The sequence below is a fragment of the Heliangelus exortis genome, chromosome 4, assembly GCF_036169615.1.
Source record: "Heliangelus exortis chromosome 4, bHelExo1.hap1, whole genome shotgun sequence".
Taxonomy (NCBI): Eukaryota; Metazoa; Chordata; class Aves; order Apodiformes; family Trochilidae; genus Heliangelus; species Heliangelus exortis.
The window spans coordinates 40,747,986-40,762,165 of NC_092425.1; the positions used below are offsets into that span (position 1 = coordinate 40,747,986).

Genomic DNA, 14,180 nt, shown 5'->3' on the forward strand with positions numbered 1-14,180 from the left:
CCCCTTTTTGTGCTTCAAGTTTCATTTCCAGAGCAGTGATGGCCAAAACTATGTCAGAATGTTTCTTTGCCAAGTGAATCGTTCTTTATATTTGCTGTTTCTTCATCAGCACCTGGCTGGGTTACCTCAAGCTGTCCATCTCCACTCACAGCCCTTCTCTTCAGAGTAATTCCAAAACTTTTCCTTCTGCAGAGCAGTCCTTGTTTTTCCGAGTTCTCTCATCAGCCCACTAAAAGATTTAAATAAAACCTGAGAAAAAAAATCCCTTATTTGAAAATATATTCTCTAAATGCTTGTTCCTTTTGAGGGACACATTGTGAGCAACATGTTCTTTTGGGGATCAAGTGTCCAAACTTCCATATGATCCTTGGTCCCAATCCCAGCTGTGTTTTTCACCAGAAAATGGTTATTCAGACTCTCACACAAGCCACAGTTTGCTGAATCTGGCTGAATTATTCCTGTGGAGTGCCTTGGTTCCCTCAGCAGATAAATTACCTCGTCTGGTTGTTCTCTGTGAAGAGCAAATCTCTGATCTTAAAAAAAAAAAAAAATTACATCTTTTGAGGATGATTTCTGAATCTTCAGCAGTGAGATATTCAGTTGCTATGACAAATCTTTTCCTCAGCTTTATTTGTGCTGCTTTGATTCTTCTTCTTCTTACATGACACTTTTTTTCAGTCATAATTTCCACCTTCTCTGGAATCACTGTCACCATCTTAGTCCACTCCATGCTCCTTGAAGTCCCAAGTGTACCTTGGAGCAGATTTGTCTCTCTGCAGCTTTCTGCTTGGCCTTTTCCACACAAAGATGATTTCCAGGAAAATGTGAGGGAGGAGCAAGTTTCCTTTTAATATTGTGCTCTTGATATTCTCAGCTTGCCTCAAGGTTCAACATATAATTAAAACCATCTCTTTTTTCATATTGTCCTTCTAGCTAAGAAACAACCATTCCTTTTCCCTCTTGGAAAGAAAAGCTTAAGTTTTTTTAATTTTCTAACCATTCTCCACCTTAAATAATTCTTTTCACCATTCCTTTTTTCAGTTTGTGCTTTGCCCAGATTTTTTTCTTGCAGTTTAGGTGGCCTCATCTGTGTTTATCTACTTCTGCTGCTTGAGCTCCTGCCATTTTTGCTTCCTGGTTATTAATGGTGAATAATATCAACATCCTTTTCACCTGGGAGGATACTGTGATTTCAAATAATTTATTTCCAGCTATTTTTCTGCTTACCAGATTCACCTACATGCCCATCTTTCTTCTTGAAGAGATAACTGAGCACATCATGGATTATTATTTCCCACCTCTCAGGCCACCTTAGGATCTTCCATTCTCTCAGTGCTATCTTTAGAAGTTATTGCCTTTATTTTCAAGAAATATTAAAAAAAATAAAATTCTCCCATGCAGTTCTTACCCACTTCAAAGTTAAAGTTCAATCTACCATCCTGCCTTGCTCCAAAACTTTCTCTTCTCCACCCGTGGATTTCCAGTTTAGGAATTTAATATGAATTTTACCACGCTGAGGTTGTAAAATCTCTGTATTTCCAACTTCAGGTTGGTTTTATTTTATTTTTCCCCTGTCAGCTACTCAGTATAGAGAACTTATTGTCAAACACTTAGCTTTTTTTATATAGATATTAAAAAAGAGATTCTGTTTCCTGGGTGAAATGCAAACCACGTTGGTTGAAAGCATGCAGGAGGGAGACAGAGATCTCAGTACTGTAAGAAAACCATTTGGCAGATCACAGTTCACAGAGCAGCCAGTAATTGCACTTGTATTTTTTCCAGTGTTTAATTGGTGTGACAGTGAAAATTCTGTTCAGGCTTTTTTCAGTGTTTCTGAGGTGCTGGTCCTTATTTGATTATGAAATCATTCCAGCTTGAAGCTCTAACTTTACAAAAAAATCTCTAAATTTAAATTCAAATAGTTTGCAGCTTCAAGTGTTATGCAAAAGAAAAAAAAAAAAAAATTAAAATGCACCAATTTAAAGCTGCTCAATAAAGATTTTCTATATTTTTGCACGTGGACTCAGCTGTTCACTCCATAGGTTCTTTTAACAGCCTGCAGACAAAAGAAAAACAGAAACCAAAAAGAAGAAAATAAGATAAAGTCTGCTGAGCTTTAGGTAGCCAAGAAGAAATCAGAAATAAGTGATGGCATCCAGCCATAAATCCACAGGTCCTGCAATCTCTACATGTTTAAAGTTGGCTTCAACATCACAAGAACCAAGATGCCTATCACTGAGCCACCTGCTTTACCTTGAACTAATGACCAACACTCAGGACATTCCCAATTCTGTAATTAAGTCTCTTAAAACAGGCTTTGATATTTTAAGAGCCAAATCTGTCTCTGATTATTAATCAGACATTAATTCCCCTCTGGCAAGATGAGTTCAAGGGACTTGCCCTCCATACAAAGCCTGCAACATCACGTGCACTCCTTGAAATAGCAGCCATATGGCTACTCAGACATTGTCCCCATGTTGTCCCCTCAAAATACTTGTCACCAACCTGGAGTTGCTGGTAACAGCAGGGTGTAGCAGCACTATGTATTTCCTGGAGAGTATTATAAATTTAATTTTTTTAATTTTTAATTTAAATGGCACCCATGATACATGGGTTACATGGCATGGAAACCTGTAGGTCGTGTCTAAGCCTTGAACTCAAAAGGTATAATAAAAAATAATTTAACTAACAGGAGCTTAAAATACTTGAAATTCTATTTTTAATAGGCTGGTGCTCTCACTAACAGGATGCTTATAAATTGCCCTCCAAAGTTGGCCAGCACATTTTTCCCAATATTCAAAACCAAACATGTTAATCCAGATTTCAGCACCTCCAACAAGGACTGGAGTGAAAAAAATGGATGAGACTCCAAGGGCAATCACTTGGGTGACTTCCTTCTTTTGTTACTCTTTTAAATTGACATTAAGCAAAATAGCACCTCTCCTCTCTGACCTCCACAGAGAAGAGCAGAAAATTCCAGAGAAAATTCAACTCAACCAGAGCAAGGTGAATAGTGCACCACAAGACCTCTCCTTCCTTCAAAGACATCACTGAAAGCTTAATTTTTTGACAAAATAAAGGGCATTCCTAAAGGTCCTAACATTCCTCAAAATGCTGTAGAAATATTGCTTAATATCAAGTTTTTTTTTTAAACCCATCTAGCATCCAAAAGGAAGCTTCTGCACTTGTAACAACCCAATAGCACCCTGGGATTACATTCCACTCATGTGCATCTACCATTATTTTATTGCAAAATATACAACACGTGCAGTGATGCTCCTAATGAAAGACCAGAGTTCCCAAGAGTACCAACAGAAAGGTGATAGCTGACTCTACTGGTAGCTGAAAAAAAAAACCAAAAAAACCCCATGGTAATACAAATCTGATTTTTTCAAAAGTACTTGTGATCTGTGCAGAGGTATTTAAATTAATTACATAATTCAAGCTTAATGGAAGGCAATCAGAATAAATTCTTTTGGTGAGTATCATCATTGTGCTTCTCCATCATGCTGTACTTGATGGCAGATTCAAAGGGGTTGATTAGGCCCTGCTACTAAAAGGAGATTCCTTGAGCACAATTCACAATTGCAAGGACAAACAAAACAGAACAACTCTAAAGGTAAAAACATTTTATAGTTGCTGCTAAATAAAAAAAATATAAAAAAAAAAAAAGCAAGAAACAAAAAACCACACACACAAAAAAAATAATAATTATATAATGAATTAAAGATATTTAAAACAAAATATAAAACCAAACCAAACCAACAGCAGCAAAAAGGACTGGGTAAATATTCAATAATTTAAAAACACAGCTTAGTCCTCTAGCAGACAGACTGTTGAGTTACCATCCTTACTAAAGGCAGGGTGAGTTTTCCTCTGCTCCAGGGAAGAGGGCTAGGACTGATTATCTAAAATATTCTATCTCCTCCTTGTGTGAAAGAGGAGCTCCTGTGGCTTCAAGAAGCTTGAGAAAGTAAAATGAATTTTTTTTTTTTTTTTTTTTTGCATGGGTGGTGATGCTTATGGGGCTTTTTAGAAGGATCTTAGAATGCAAAATAATTTCTTGTTGAAAACCCACTGATCTTCTGCAGAAGTCCAGGAAGATAACTGAAGGCATCCAAGCTGGTTTCTATTCAGGATTCTTCCTCTCTGCACAAGCAGAATCTCTATAACCTTCCCCAGGGTGTCAGGGTTTTACAGAGACAGCTCTCAAAACACAGCAAAATCTAAAAGTTAGAAGTGGACTACAAAGAAATAGAAAGAATACCAACCACACATCTTGGCTCAGTTGTCTCATCAAGGCCACAGAATGAATGCTAGTGAAAAAAACAAAAAAAGGAACAAAAACTATAACATAAGATCAAAAGAAAATGAGGAGAAAAGAAAAGAAAAAAGATATAAGATATGTAATATGAAATCCAATGACATTATATTACAGCACTTAGTGTTACAGCAACATTAACTGAGAGACACAGTTATGTTCATCTTATTCTAGAAAATCAAGGGTTCAAAATCAAGTATTTGAGAGCAGCTTTACAAGAGGTAACACTGGTGGAGTGTGTGACTTCAGAAATACCAGGCTGGGCTTTGGAAAAAAACTAAGCAAGTACTTACACCTGCACACCCAAAAGCTTTCCTGAACCAAGGTTTCTCAAGCCAAGGGCACAAACTGAATGCAGCTTCAGTGGTAGGGAGTGGGATGTGAGGAATGATGTGATTAAACAGCTCTTCTTCCTCATGGATCATCATCTCGTGGATCAAAACTGAGATTTTACATTATTCTTCTGTATGGTCTTCAGAAGCAGGATGGTTGGCTGAAGAATCCATAGGGCAAAAATGCTGCCAGCCTTCTGGTTTGACAGAATTTTCCTTAAAAATTCAACACTGAATCTATTCCTAAAGGGAACTATAAAGCCAGACTCATCCCATAGTAACTATAAATGGTGTGATGAGGCTCAGCCTGAAACACTGCTCTTCCTTCAGAAACCTAAAATTTCTCTCTCCACAAGCAATTATTGTGTGGAGGTGTCAGTCTGCATCCACTGCCACACTGAACCTCCAGAAGAACACTGAAATTCAAGCACAGGTTTTCCAGGGAAGCTGTGGCTGCCCCATCCCTGGCAGTGTCCAAGTCCAGGTTGGATGGGGCTTGGAGCAACCTGCAAGTCAATAGAATTTAATCTCTAAGTAACTGATCAGGGTGCTGCCTGTGGTCATGTTATTCATTAAAAAAAAAGGAGGGATTGATTCTTCCTTCTGAAAGCCACACTGCTGCAAACCAGAGCCTGCTGTACTCCAGGGCTTTGCTGCAAATTTCCATCCAGTTTGCCACCTTGCAGGCTATGAAAGGTTTCTCCTCAAATATTGAAAGGAGTTAAGTGGAAAAATCCTTTCCAGTGTGTTGTTTGCATGGGTGTGTAGTCAGAGGACAAGGGGCAATGGTTTGAAACCTGAAAGAGGAGATTCAGGTTGGACTAAAAGGAAAAAAATCTTTTCCTGTGAGGGTTATGAGCCCCTGGCACAGGTTGTCCAGGGAAATTGTGGAAAGCCTCCATCTGCTTCCAGATTCCTTGTTCTTAGTGGGAATATTTGGAGAGGAACTGAAGGCAGTGCATAACCCAAGCTGGGAGAGTTGGGGTTGGGAAGAGAAGGCTCTGAGGAGCACCTTATAGTGCTCTTCCAGTACCTGAAGGGGCTACAAAAAAGCTTGGGAGGGATTTTTTCCAAGGGCATGGAGTGACAGGACATGGAGTGATAGGACATGGGGGAATGGTTTTAAGCTGGAAGAGGAAATATTGAGGTTAGATATTAGGAAGAAATTCTTTGATTTGAAGGTGATTAGACACTGGCACAGGTTTTTTAAGGAAGCTGTGGCTGCCCCATCCCTGGCAGTGTCCAAGTCCAGGTTGGATGGGGCTTGGAGCAACCTGGGCTGGTGGGAGGTGTCCCTGCCCATGTAGAGGGTTGGGACTGGAGGAGCTTTGAGGTCCCTTCCAACCCAAACCATTCTGGGATTCTCTGACTACACTACCATAACCTTGTCCCTGAGGCAGCCAAATTCAGAATGGGAATTAATCCCAAGGGGAAAAAAAAAAAAAAAAAAGAAATTCAAACGTAATACAGTTAGCAGGAAACCTTCCCCCCATCCGGGATTGGAAGGATAACAGAAAACAACAAAGCTTTTTTGAGGTCTGCTGCTAATGTAAGATTAGGGCAAAGAGAACCTTAATCATTTTAACTCATTACAGGCTTTCTGCTAAGCTTCTGATTAAGCTTTTTCCCATCCATTGCACTGATGAAGCAGCCCAGATAATACCAATTCTGCCTGCAGAATTAGCAGCCTGTCTAATCCAATACCTGCTCTGGCAGCTGTAAGAGCAGAGCAGGAGAGGCAGCAGCAGCACCTGGAGATGTTGATGCTTTGGAACAAACATCAAAATCAGGGGATGTAGAGATACCACCCTTTTCCTCAAGATTTCTGTTCCTTGAGGACTCAACTCTAGCACCTTAGACACCCCTGGCTGTCAGGCAGGGAGAGCTTCAGGTAGAGAACTTTGCCTTCTTCTTTGCAGAAGAGGGCAAAGGCAGCAATCTACCATCTTACCTTGCTCCAAAACTTTCTCTTCTCCACCTGGATTTCCAGTTTAGGAATTTAATTTGAATTTTACCATGCTGAGGTTGTAAAATCTCTATCTTTTTTTGGGTTTATTTTTTTTTTTCCCCTGTCAGCTATCCAGTATAGAGAACTTACTGTCAAACACTTAGCTTTTATTTATATAGATATTTAAAAACAGATTCTGTTTCCTGGGTGAAGTGCAGGAGCCATTTAAGGGGTGGACACTGCCCATCTCTCTCTGCTAGTGGCAAAAGGGACCACTGCCTCCCCAAAGGATGCTGCCAGCTCAGCCCCAGACAGAGAGCAGTGGGGGCTGATGGAAAAAGTGGCAATTAGCCACAGCAGCAAAGAGCCCAGCTCCTCACAGCTCTTCCACAAACCCAGACAGACATCATAGCTTAAAAAGTGCAGGAAAAGTACTGCAGAGGGGAGACAACTTTTGTGGGAAGTTGTTAGGGATTTGGAATAGCTGCTAGAAGGACAATATTTGCAGAGGATGACCCAGGGAGGGCTGTGACAGCCTGGGAACAGATGAAGGGACACTGAGATGAGTGAAAAATCAGGAAGAAACCTTGCCACATCCAGTGTGCTGCTCCCCAAAGACTCTTCCAGTTCTGCAAACCCCACTGACCTCTTCCAGCTCCCATCCAGAGTCCTCCCAAGGCTTTCCTTTTGCTCTTTTACTCAATTCTGATCCCAAAAGAAAAAAACCCAATGATGGAAAACCCCACTGCCACCTCCATCCAGTGCAGCAGCAGGTTTCTGGAGGATTAGGGAGCAAATCAGCCTGAGAGGATGTGGCTCATCTTGGGATCCAGGCACTGGTTTAGCAAAACAGAACTAAAAGACTCTTCTAAAGCTTGGGGAAAGCCCAGTTGTCAGCCCAGGCCCTGCAGAACAGCCCAAAATCCACAAAACCTGGGAACTTTGATTTCTAAGGTCATGGAATCTTGTGCCACCTCCTGCCTGGGATCACAGGGACACCAAAACAATCACTGCCTTAAGCCTCAAAGCTTCCTCAACCCAGGAGAAAATTTGGGTCCAGGATGTTAATTTAGAACCTCTTTGTATCTCAAAGGAAGAATTTTTTAAATTTTTTTTTAATTTTTTTTTTTTTTGCAGTGTTTCAGGTGCTCCTAATTAATTCTTTTTAATTTTCATAATTTCCAAGGTTTCCAAAGCTGAGTCTGTCAGAGATAAATCTTAATTTTGCTTCTTGATCTAAGCCCCAGTAACCACTCCCCCTTCTAGTCCAGTGTCTTTCCAGACCTCTTGTTTCCTTTCCATTCCTTATGGGAAAACCAGGTAATTTTCAGCAGGCTCAGGGGTGGAGCTTCATTTTATGCATTAAGGACTTGAACCCAAATTTTAAGTTTCTTGTATTAAAATAGATTTTATATTAGGTCAAGTGCTATTAACATCAATGTAACAAGGAAAAATAAATCAAAATCAAAATAAATAAATCCACTGGCATCACCCAGGCACTTATTTACCTTTTCCTCAATTTCCTTGAGTTGCCTCTTTTGAAGTTCTATTTTATCTTCCAGCTCTCGAATACGCTGGAACAAACAAACAAAAAAATTAAAATAGAAATTATAATATCTGACTTGAAAAGCATAGCAAGCAGAAACCTGAGAAATGCATTTAAAATGAAGAGGAAAAAATGTCCATTATTAATGCAACACTTCCTTTAGGGTTATATTAGGCATGTTCATGGCAGGATTGCTCCACATTTCCATGAAAATGTGGTGTTTTAAACAAGCTGCACATCCAGAACCTCATGTTTACCACCAGGAAGTCTGATCACAATTCTCATTAATCAGAATTTTAACCCATACACATAGACAACTCCAATTAGCACCAAAATTCTTACAAGTACAACTGAATTATTTTCTCTGCAGCTGCCAGGAGCTTTTCTGCTCACCTAGAGAGTCAGCAGGCAATGCTAATACATTGAATTTAAACTCTGTTTTCCTTTTCTATAAAACATAACTGATATTTTGAGTATATTTAGACCATACCAGAACAAGAGAGAACACAAATTGTCAGTTCAGTTTCAGTTTTCTGTTCCATCTCTTACTTTCTGTAAATTATGCTTCCTTTGGATTTTTGAAGGGTTTGTTTTGCTTTAGTTTTTTAATTTTCTAAGCTTCTACATTAAGCAGATGCATTTTATTACACTTCTAGTGAACTGTACTTGTTACAAAGTTCAGTATAATTTAATTTTTTTTTTTTTTTTTTTTTGGTTACCTACTCACAGCCACTGGGCATCAAGGAGCAGCTTTACACCATCAGCTTTTGGAAGGATTAACTACCTGACCTCTGCCTGGACTACAATAGCCAAGGTTAAGAAGAGTTAACATTGAAAGAGAAATTATAGTCAGGATTATAATGTAAATAGGCAAATAAAATAAATGCAGCTGCTCCCAAATTCTTTTATGTCTCCCAAATTGCTTTGAAAGTTAGCACCAAGACTGCAGACAGGTCAGAAGCACCAACTTGATTTAGCAGAAAAGATTTTGCTTTAATGATGGTTTTAAATATCATGGAGCCAGAATCAGTCAGTTCAGTGATTTCCTCTGATAATATAAAAGCAGAAACCAGATTAGCCCTGGTGTGACACCAGTGCAAGGCAGCTTTGCTGACAGAAATGCCCCAAGCACTTTGCCTCTGTTGCCTTTTGACTGATTTATCCTTCATCCATCCCTGCTCCAGGCAAATCCATCTCCCAAGCAATCATCTCCATCTCCTGCATGTACCAGGAATATTGCAATCCCTAGGAAAAAGCCAGGAGATGAGAAGCAGGGAGATGTCATCACCTCCAAGACCTCTGGTCCATACCTGGGGGTCCTGGTTTGCTCTGTGATAAAATTTGGCCATGGTGAGATAAGTGGAAGGAAGAAATATTTTTCAATACCATTTTCAAGATAAATCATGGGAGGTATTTTTTTTTCAGTACCCACTGAGAACTTGCCTCCAGGAAAAAAAAAAAAAAAAAAAAAAGATTAAAGATTAAAAAGATTAAAAGCCCCCAAACATCTGGTGGTTTTCTCACCTCAGGGTTTACAGCAAGTGTTCTCTTATAGAAGAACATGTTAATTGGGAGAAGATGGTGTTTTCAGATTTGGGAATTCTGTTAATTAAGTAAAAATTGAGATGTTATTATTCCCTTATGAGTTTTTCATCCTTTCCAAGGATTACAGCAATTCAGCCCTTCTCTCCAGCTGCTCAGAATTGTCCTCAGAAAAAAAAAAATCCAATTCCCACCTTTAAGGGTTAAACTTTGTGAGATAAAAGAGAATAGCAGAGATGAAGAAATATACCCTTTCCTAAAAAGCAGTTTAAATACAAGACAACCTAACAAATGCAAGGGAATACAATTGGATCTAAAAAAAAAAATAATCCTCAGAACAACTGTATTTCTGTCAATAAGACAAATACACAGGGGGTGGGTAGAGTCCATAGGGCAGATATTTACATGTCTACAACACATGTATAGGCAAACCTGAGGATAACAACTTGAAAATAAGTGACTAATGTTTAAACAACTCATTTTCCCCTTCAGTGAGGAAGATTTCTGCTGCAAAGGAGATTTTGTGAGTGAGCTTTTTGCAAACCAACTTCTTCCTTACAGAACTTAAGAGGTCAAACCTTGACAGATGAGAATTTGTTCTAAAACACACCCAGGGGTTGCAGTTTTCCACCAGGTATCAAAGGGTGTTGGTGTTTACTTCTAGTTGTTCACTTGCTTTCCCCTGGAGTATTGTAGGGAGGATTATCCAGGGGGATGAAGTGGGTGTAGCTATTCCCATCAATATCCTCACAAGGTGAACACTGGAAAGAGAACCAGCCTAGCTCAGCTATTTATATATCCTGAAAAATCTGATGTAACTCATTTCTTTCCATTTAACTGCAGAGATGGCCTTAAAAATAAATATAAAAATATATAAATATATATAAAATTATGTAAAATACATAGATATTTATGCAATATCTTAGCAGAGAAAAAAATAGGGTTACGTACAGTAGTTAACACATAAAAATATTTTTTCTCATGGTGCCCATCTGCACTTACAGCATTATCTTGATCACACAAAAATATCAGTTTCCAATATTCAACTTAATCAAAAAAAGCAAAATAGAGAAGCTACATGCAAGAATTCTAGTTTTAAGAAAAGCAAATATCTTGTAGAGGCAGCAAAAGATGTTCCTCAGCCAAAGTTTTTATTAAACTACCAAGAAGGAAATCACACCTAAATTACACACACTAATTAAGACTGAAGGCAGGACTGCTTGACATTCAGTAGAAGTATTTACACCTTCATCTACTATTCCTTTTACTTGCAAGAATTAGCAAGAAGGTGGGGCCTCACTCTGAGGTTTTTCAACCCTTGATTAGATGCTTTTAATTAATTCTCATTTGTTTGTGTTGGTGCAAAAGCAGAACTGGGACAACAAATCCAGCAAATCTGGTTTATTGTTGCCAAGAAATTCTACCTACTTCCATGCCTCGGGGCATAAACTGATGATCAGTAAGGCTAAAGGGTTCAGCTAAAGATAATTTCAACCAGCACAGTGCTTGTGATTCCTTTTAAACCCCTGACTTTTGTCACAGGGGGGTTAGGGACACAGCACATGGGTTGCCCCTTTTGGGAAGGGACAGGATTCACAAGAATTCTGTCAAATTCTGGGGCCAAAAAAAAAGAGCCACAGCCAAGCAAAAGCAGCACAGTGGGACTGCCAGAAAGGGAAGAGGGCACACATCAGGGATGGGGGTTCTGAACATCATCCACCTCACTCACATCCCAGGCCAACCTGCTGAAAAAAATGAGCACTGATTGGTCACTGGTTTGATGATGAGAGCAAAGAAAACCTCACAGAACTTCTGGATGATGAAGATTTGTGAATATTCCCTCTCAGTACCTTCACCCACTCACGGAGATCCCCTGGAAGGGGAGTTTTGGGGGAGTTTTGGAAGGAGGACTGGCCAAGTTTTGGTATGGCAGGCAATAAATCATCCTTCCATGACCAGGCATGAAGTTTGCTGCTACTTCTGAGCAGCTGCTTGCAAGCAGGAAGAAAGCAGCAGGGGCTGAGCAGCAGATGGCTCTGCTGGCCAAGGGATACCTGGAACAGCATCTTCAGATCCTTCAGGAATGAGGCTGAGCTCTGAAATCCATCTGCATCTCCAGGCAGCTACAAGGATGCTGAAGATGTCCAACATATGCCTTACTTAGGACTTCACTGCAATTTGAACAGAGTTTTCAGTTCCATTATAATTTTTTTTCTTGATTTGTTTATACATTCTGTGTCCAAAAGCAAATGGCACAGCCAGAACCCTGATGGACAGCCTGGAAATGTGGGCAATTTGGTTGAGAGCATCCAGAAGGTTCAGGCAGCTAAAGAATTCACAAGAATAAGGCTGAAGGTCTGTGAAAGCCCCAAGTATTCACTGAGCAGAGCTGGAAAAGGGAAGGTCACCACCAGCTGTTGCCAATTCTATGGATGCTGTTTCACTTCCAGCAGGGATCATTCCCTGCCCCTCCTCTTCAAACCAGTGCTCCCAAACACTGGCTGTCAAAATAGATATTTTAGACATATTTAGATTTATTTTAGACAAATATATTTTCGATATATATATTTTAGATTTATTTTAGAGATATTTAGATATATATTAGATATATTGAGGGCTGTCAAATTGCCCCAAAGTGAGAAAAGAACAATTTTTCTCACCAGAAGCAACTTGCTTGTTTGCAGAAGATTCCTCCTAACTGCTCAAAACTCTCATTTCCTTTAACCTGACAATGGGAAGGTTGTCTTTCTGGGAAAGATTTTTTTCCTGAAGTGCAATTATCCACTTCCATAATTATTTCACTTTGGTAAACTCAGAGTGCCTCTAGTGTGTACCTTCCAGGGAAACTGAGGCAGTCAGTTCTTCCTTTCAGAGGTAAGAGGGCTGGAACACCAAGATGGGACTATCCACTGTTAGGACTTCCAGAGGTTCTGACCTTCCTCCAGAAGGGAAGTCTCCAAACTTGCAGGAATCTTGCTCTGGCCCAGGCAGGACCAATTCCAGTGTCTCTTCACCTACAACACAGCTTTCCTGAGAGCTGGGTAATTTCCCTGGAGATTATGGTTGTTTTCCAAACACAGCCAAGCTCAGTGAAAGATACAAATTCATAGAATCAAAGAATGGGTTGGGTTGGAAGGGACCTTAAAGCCCATCCAACCCCCCTGCCATGAGCAGGGGCACCTCCCACCAGGTCAGGTTGTCCCAACCAACATCTTGGATGGCTTCAGATCCTCAAGGAAGTTTGCTGAGTGGGCAAGATGCTACCAGGAAGGGAATTTTTGTGGCAAACATCTGCCAGAAAATGTTGACCTCATCATCCTTCACCTAGGTGTCCAGGTGCAGAAGTGATGTTCATGTTTCCTGGAGAAATGCCCTAGGAAAGAGCCCACCTGAACAAACTGTGGTACTGACTGCATCATCAAGATGAGTTCAGATCCAAATACTCTCCTTACCACGCTACTAAAGTCATGAAAACACATGAAATTACTAATCAAGGTGTTTAGGAATCATCTTAAATAGTGCCTGTGCCACCCTCTTATTGGATTTACATTCCCCAGCAAATCCAAGAAAACAATTTGATAATTTTAGCACAAAGAAGACAAAGAAGGATTTGCTAAGCTGCTTAGAGCCTCCGCTCTGAAATGTTGGGAAGGCTCAGGTTGATGGATATTTAGAGGTCAGGCACCAGGGATGGACCATTTCAGATGTGAAGCCAGCCTATGGTCGAGAACATATCTCCTTCTGCAGCCAAATTTAGCCAGGGAAATACTTTATCAGCCTGAAAAAGGGAAGAATCAATCTTGTTTCATGATGATATTACTGTAAGCAGCTTCTCGACACTATTAAATCCCAGGTATGTAAGATCTTTCCTAATGTGAAGAGCAGACCTATGTTACACTCAGAAATTTAAAGAAAGATGAATCCAACCTGAAATGCCTTCAGCTACTCCTCAGATCACTCAGCTGATGGATAAAGTTCTTAATGAAAATATATTCTTTTCTTAAACTGAATGCATTTTAACAGCTGTTTAAATGACTCTGGTGTGGTTACAACACAAATGATTTTTTTCCATATTCCTAGGATGGGATTTTGCACAATGGTCATAAGGCAAGAGGCAAGCACACTGTAACAGAATGAGCTTAAGCTATTTCTGTTGCCACCTTCTTTTGCTTTATGAATGAAAATTTAATATAAATTAAATTTATTATTAAATTAATAGAGATCATTTTGGGTCCACTTGTACCTCTCTTGATCCTCACCAGGGTCTTTCTTTACATAGCAGGTAAAAAATTCATTCCTTTCTCTGTGTTGCAGCCTCAGCCACAATAATCCAATTAATAGTTACTGAAGTAGGAGAATTGTTCTTCTTAATCTTTATTCTGCATTTGTGGTTTCTTTGTCGTGAGGAGAAGGAAACTTCCAGCAGCTGCACTGATGCACTACTTAGCATGAAGCAAAATTTATTCAATCACATTGGTGGTTTTGGAAGTT

At 39.7% G+C, this 14,180-nt stretch overlaps 1 protein-coding gene across 8 annotated transcripts in view; it reads right to left on the bottom strand.

Annotated features, from left to right (window-relative positions):
- Positions 1-1,553: 1,553 nt before the first annotated feature.
- JAKMIP1 (janus kinase and microtubule interacting protein 1) overlaps positions 1,554-14,180 on the bottom strand; it is a 122,424-nt gene continuing 109,797 nt past the window's right edge. For 6 of the 8 annotated variants that reach the window (XM_071743991.1, XM_071743996.1, XM_071743995.1 and 3 more), the window contains 3 exons: positions 8,110-8,175; positions 4,272-4,316; positions 1,554-2,056 (listed from right to left, as the gene is read on the bottom strand). In XM_071743991.1, coding sequence (XP_071600092.1) covers positions 2,024-2,056; positions 4,272-4,316; positions 8,110-8,175 — 144 coding nt within the window. In that variant the 3' untranslated portion in view covers positions 1,554-2,023. Of the gene's footprint in view, positions 2,057-4,271; positions 4,348-8,109; positions 8,176-14,180 lie in introns of all 8 variants that reach the window. The other 2 variants (XM_071743993.1, XM_071743992.1) reach the window with 1 other exon arrangement.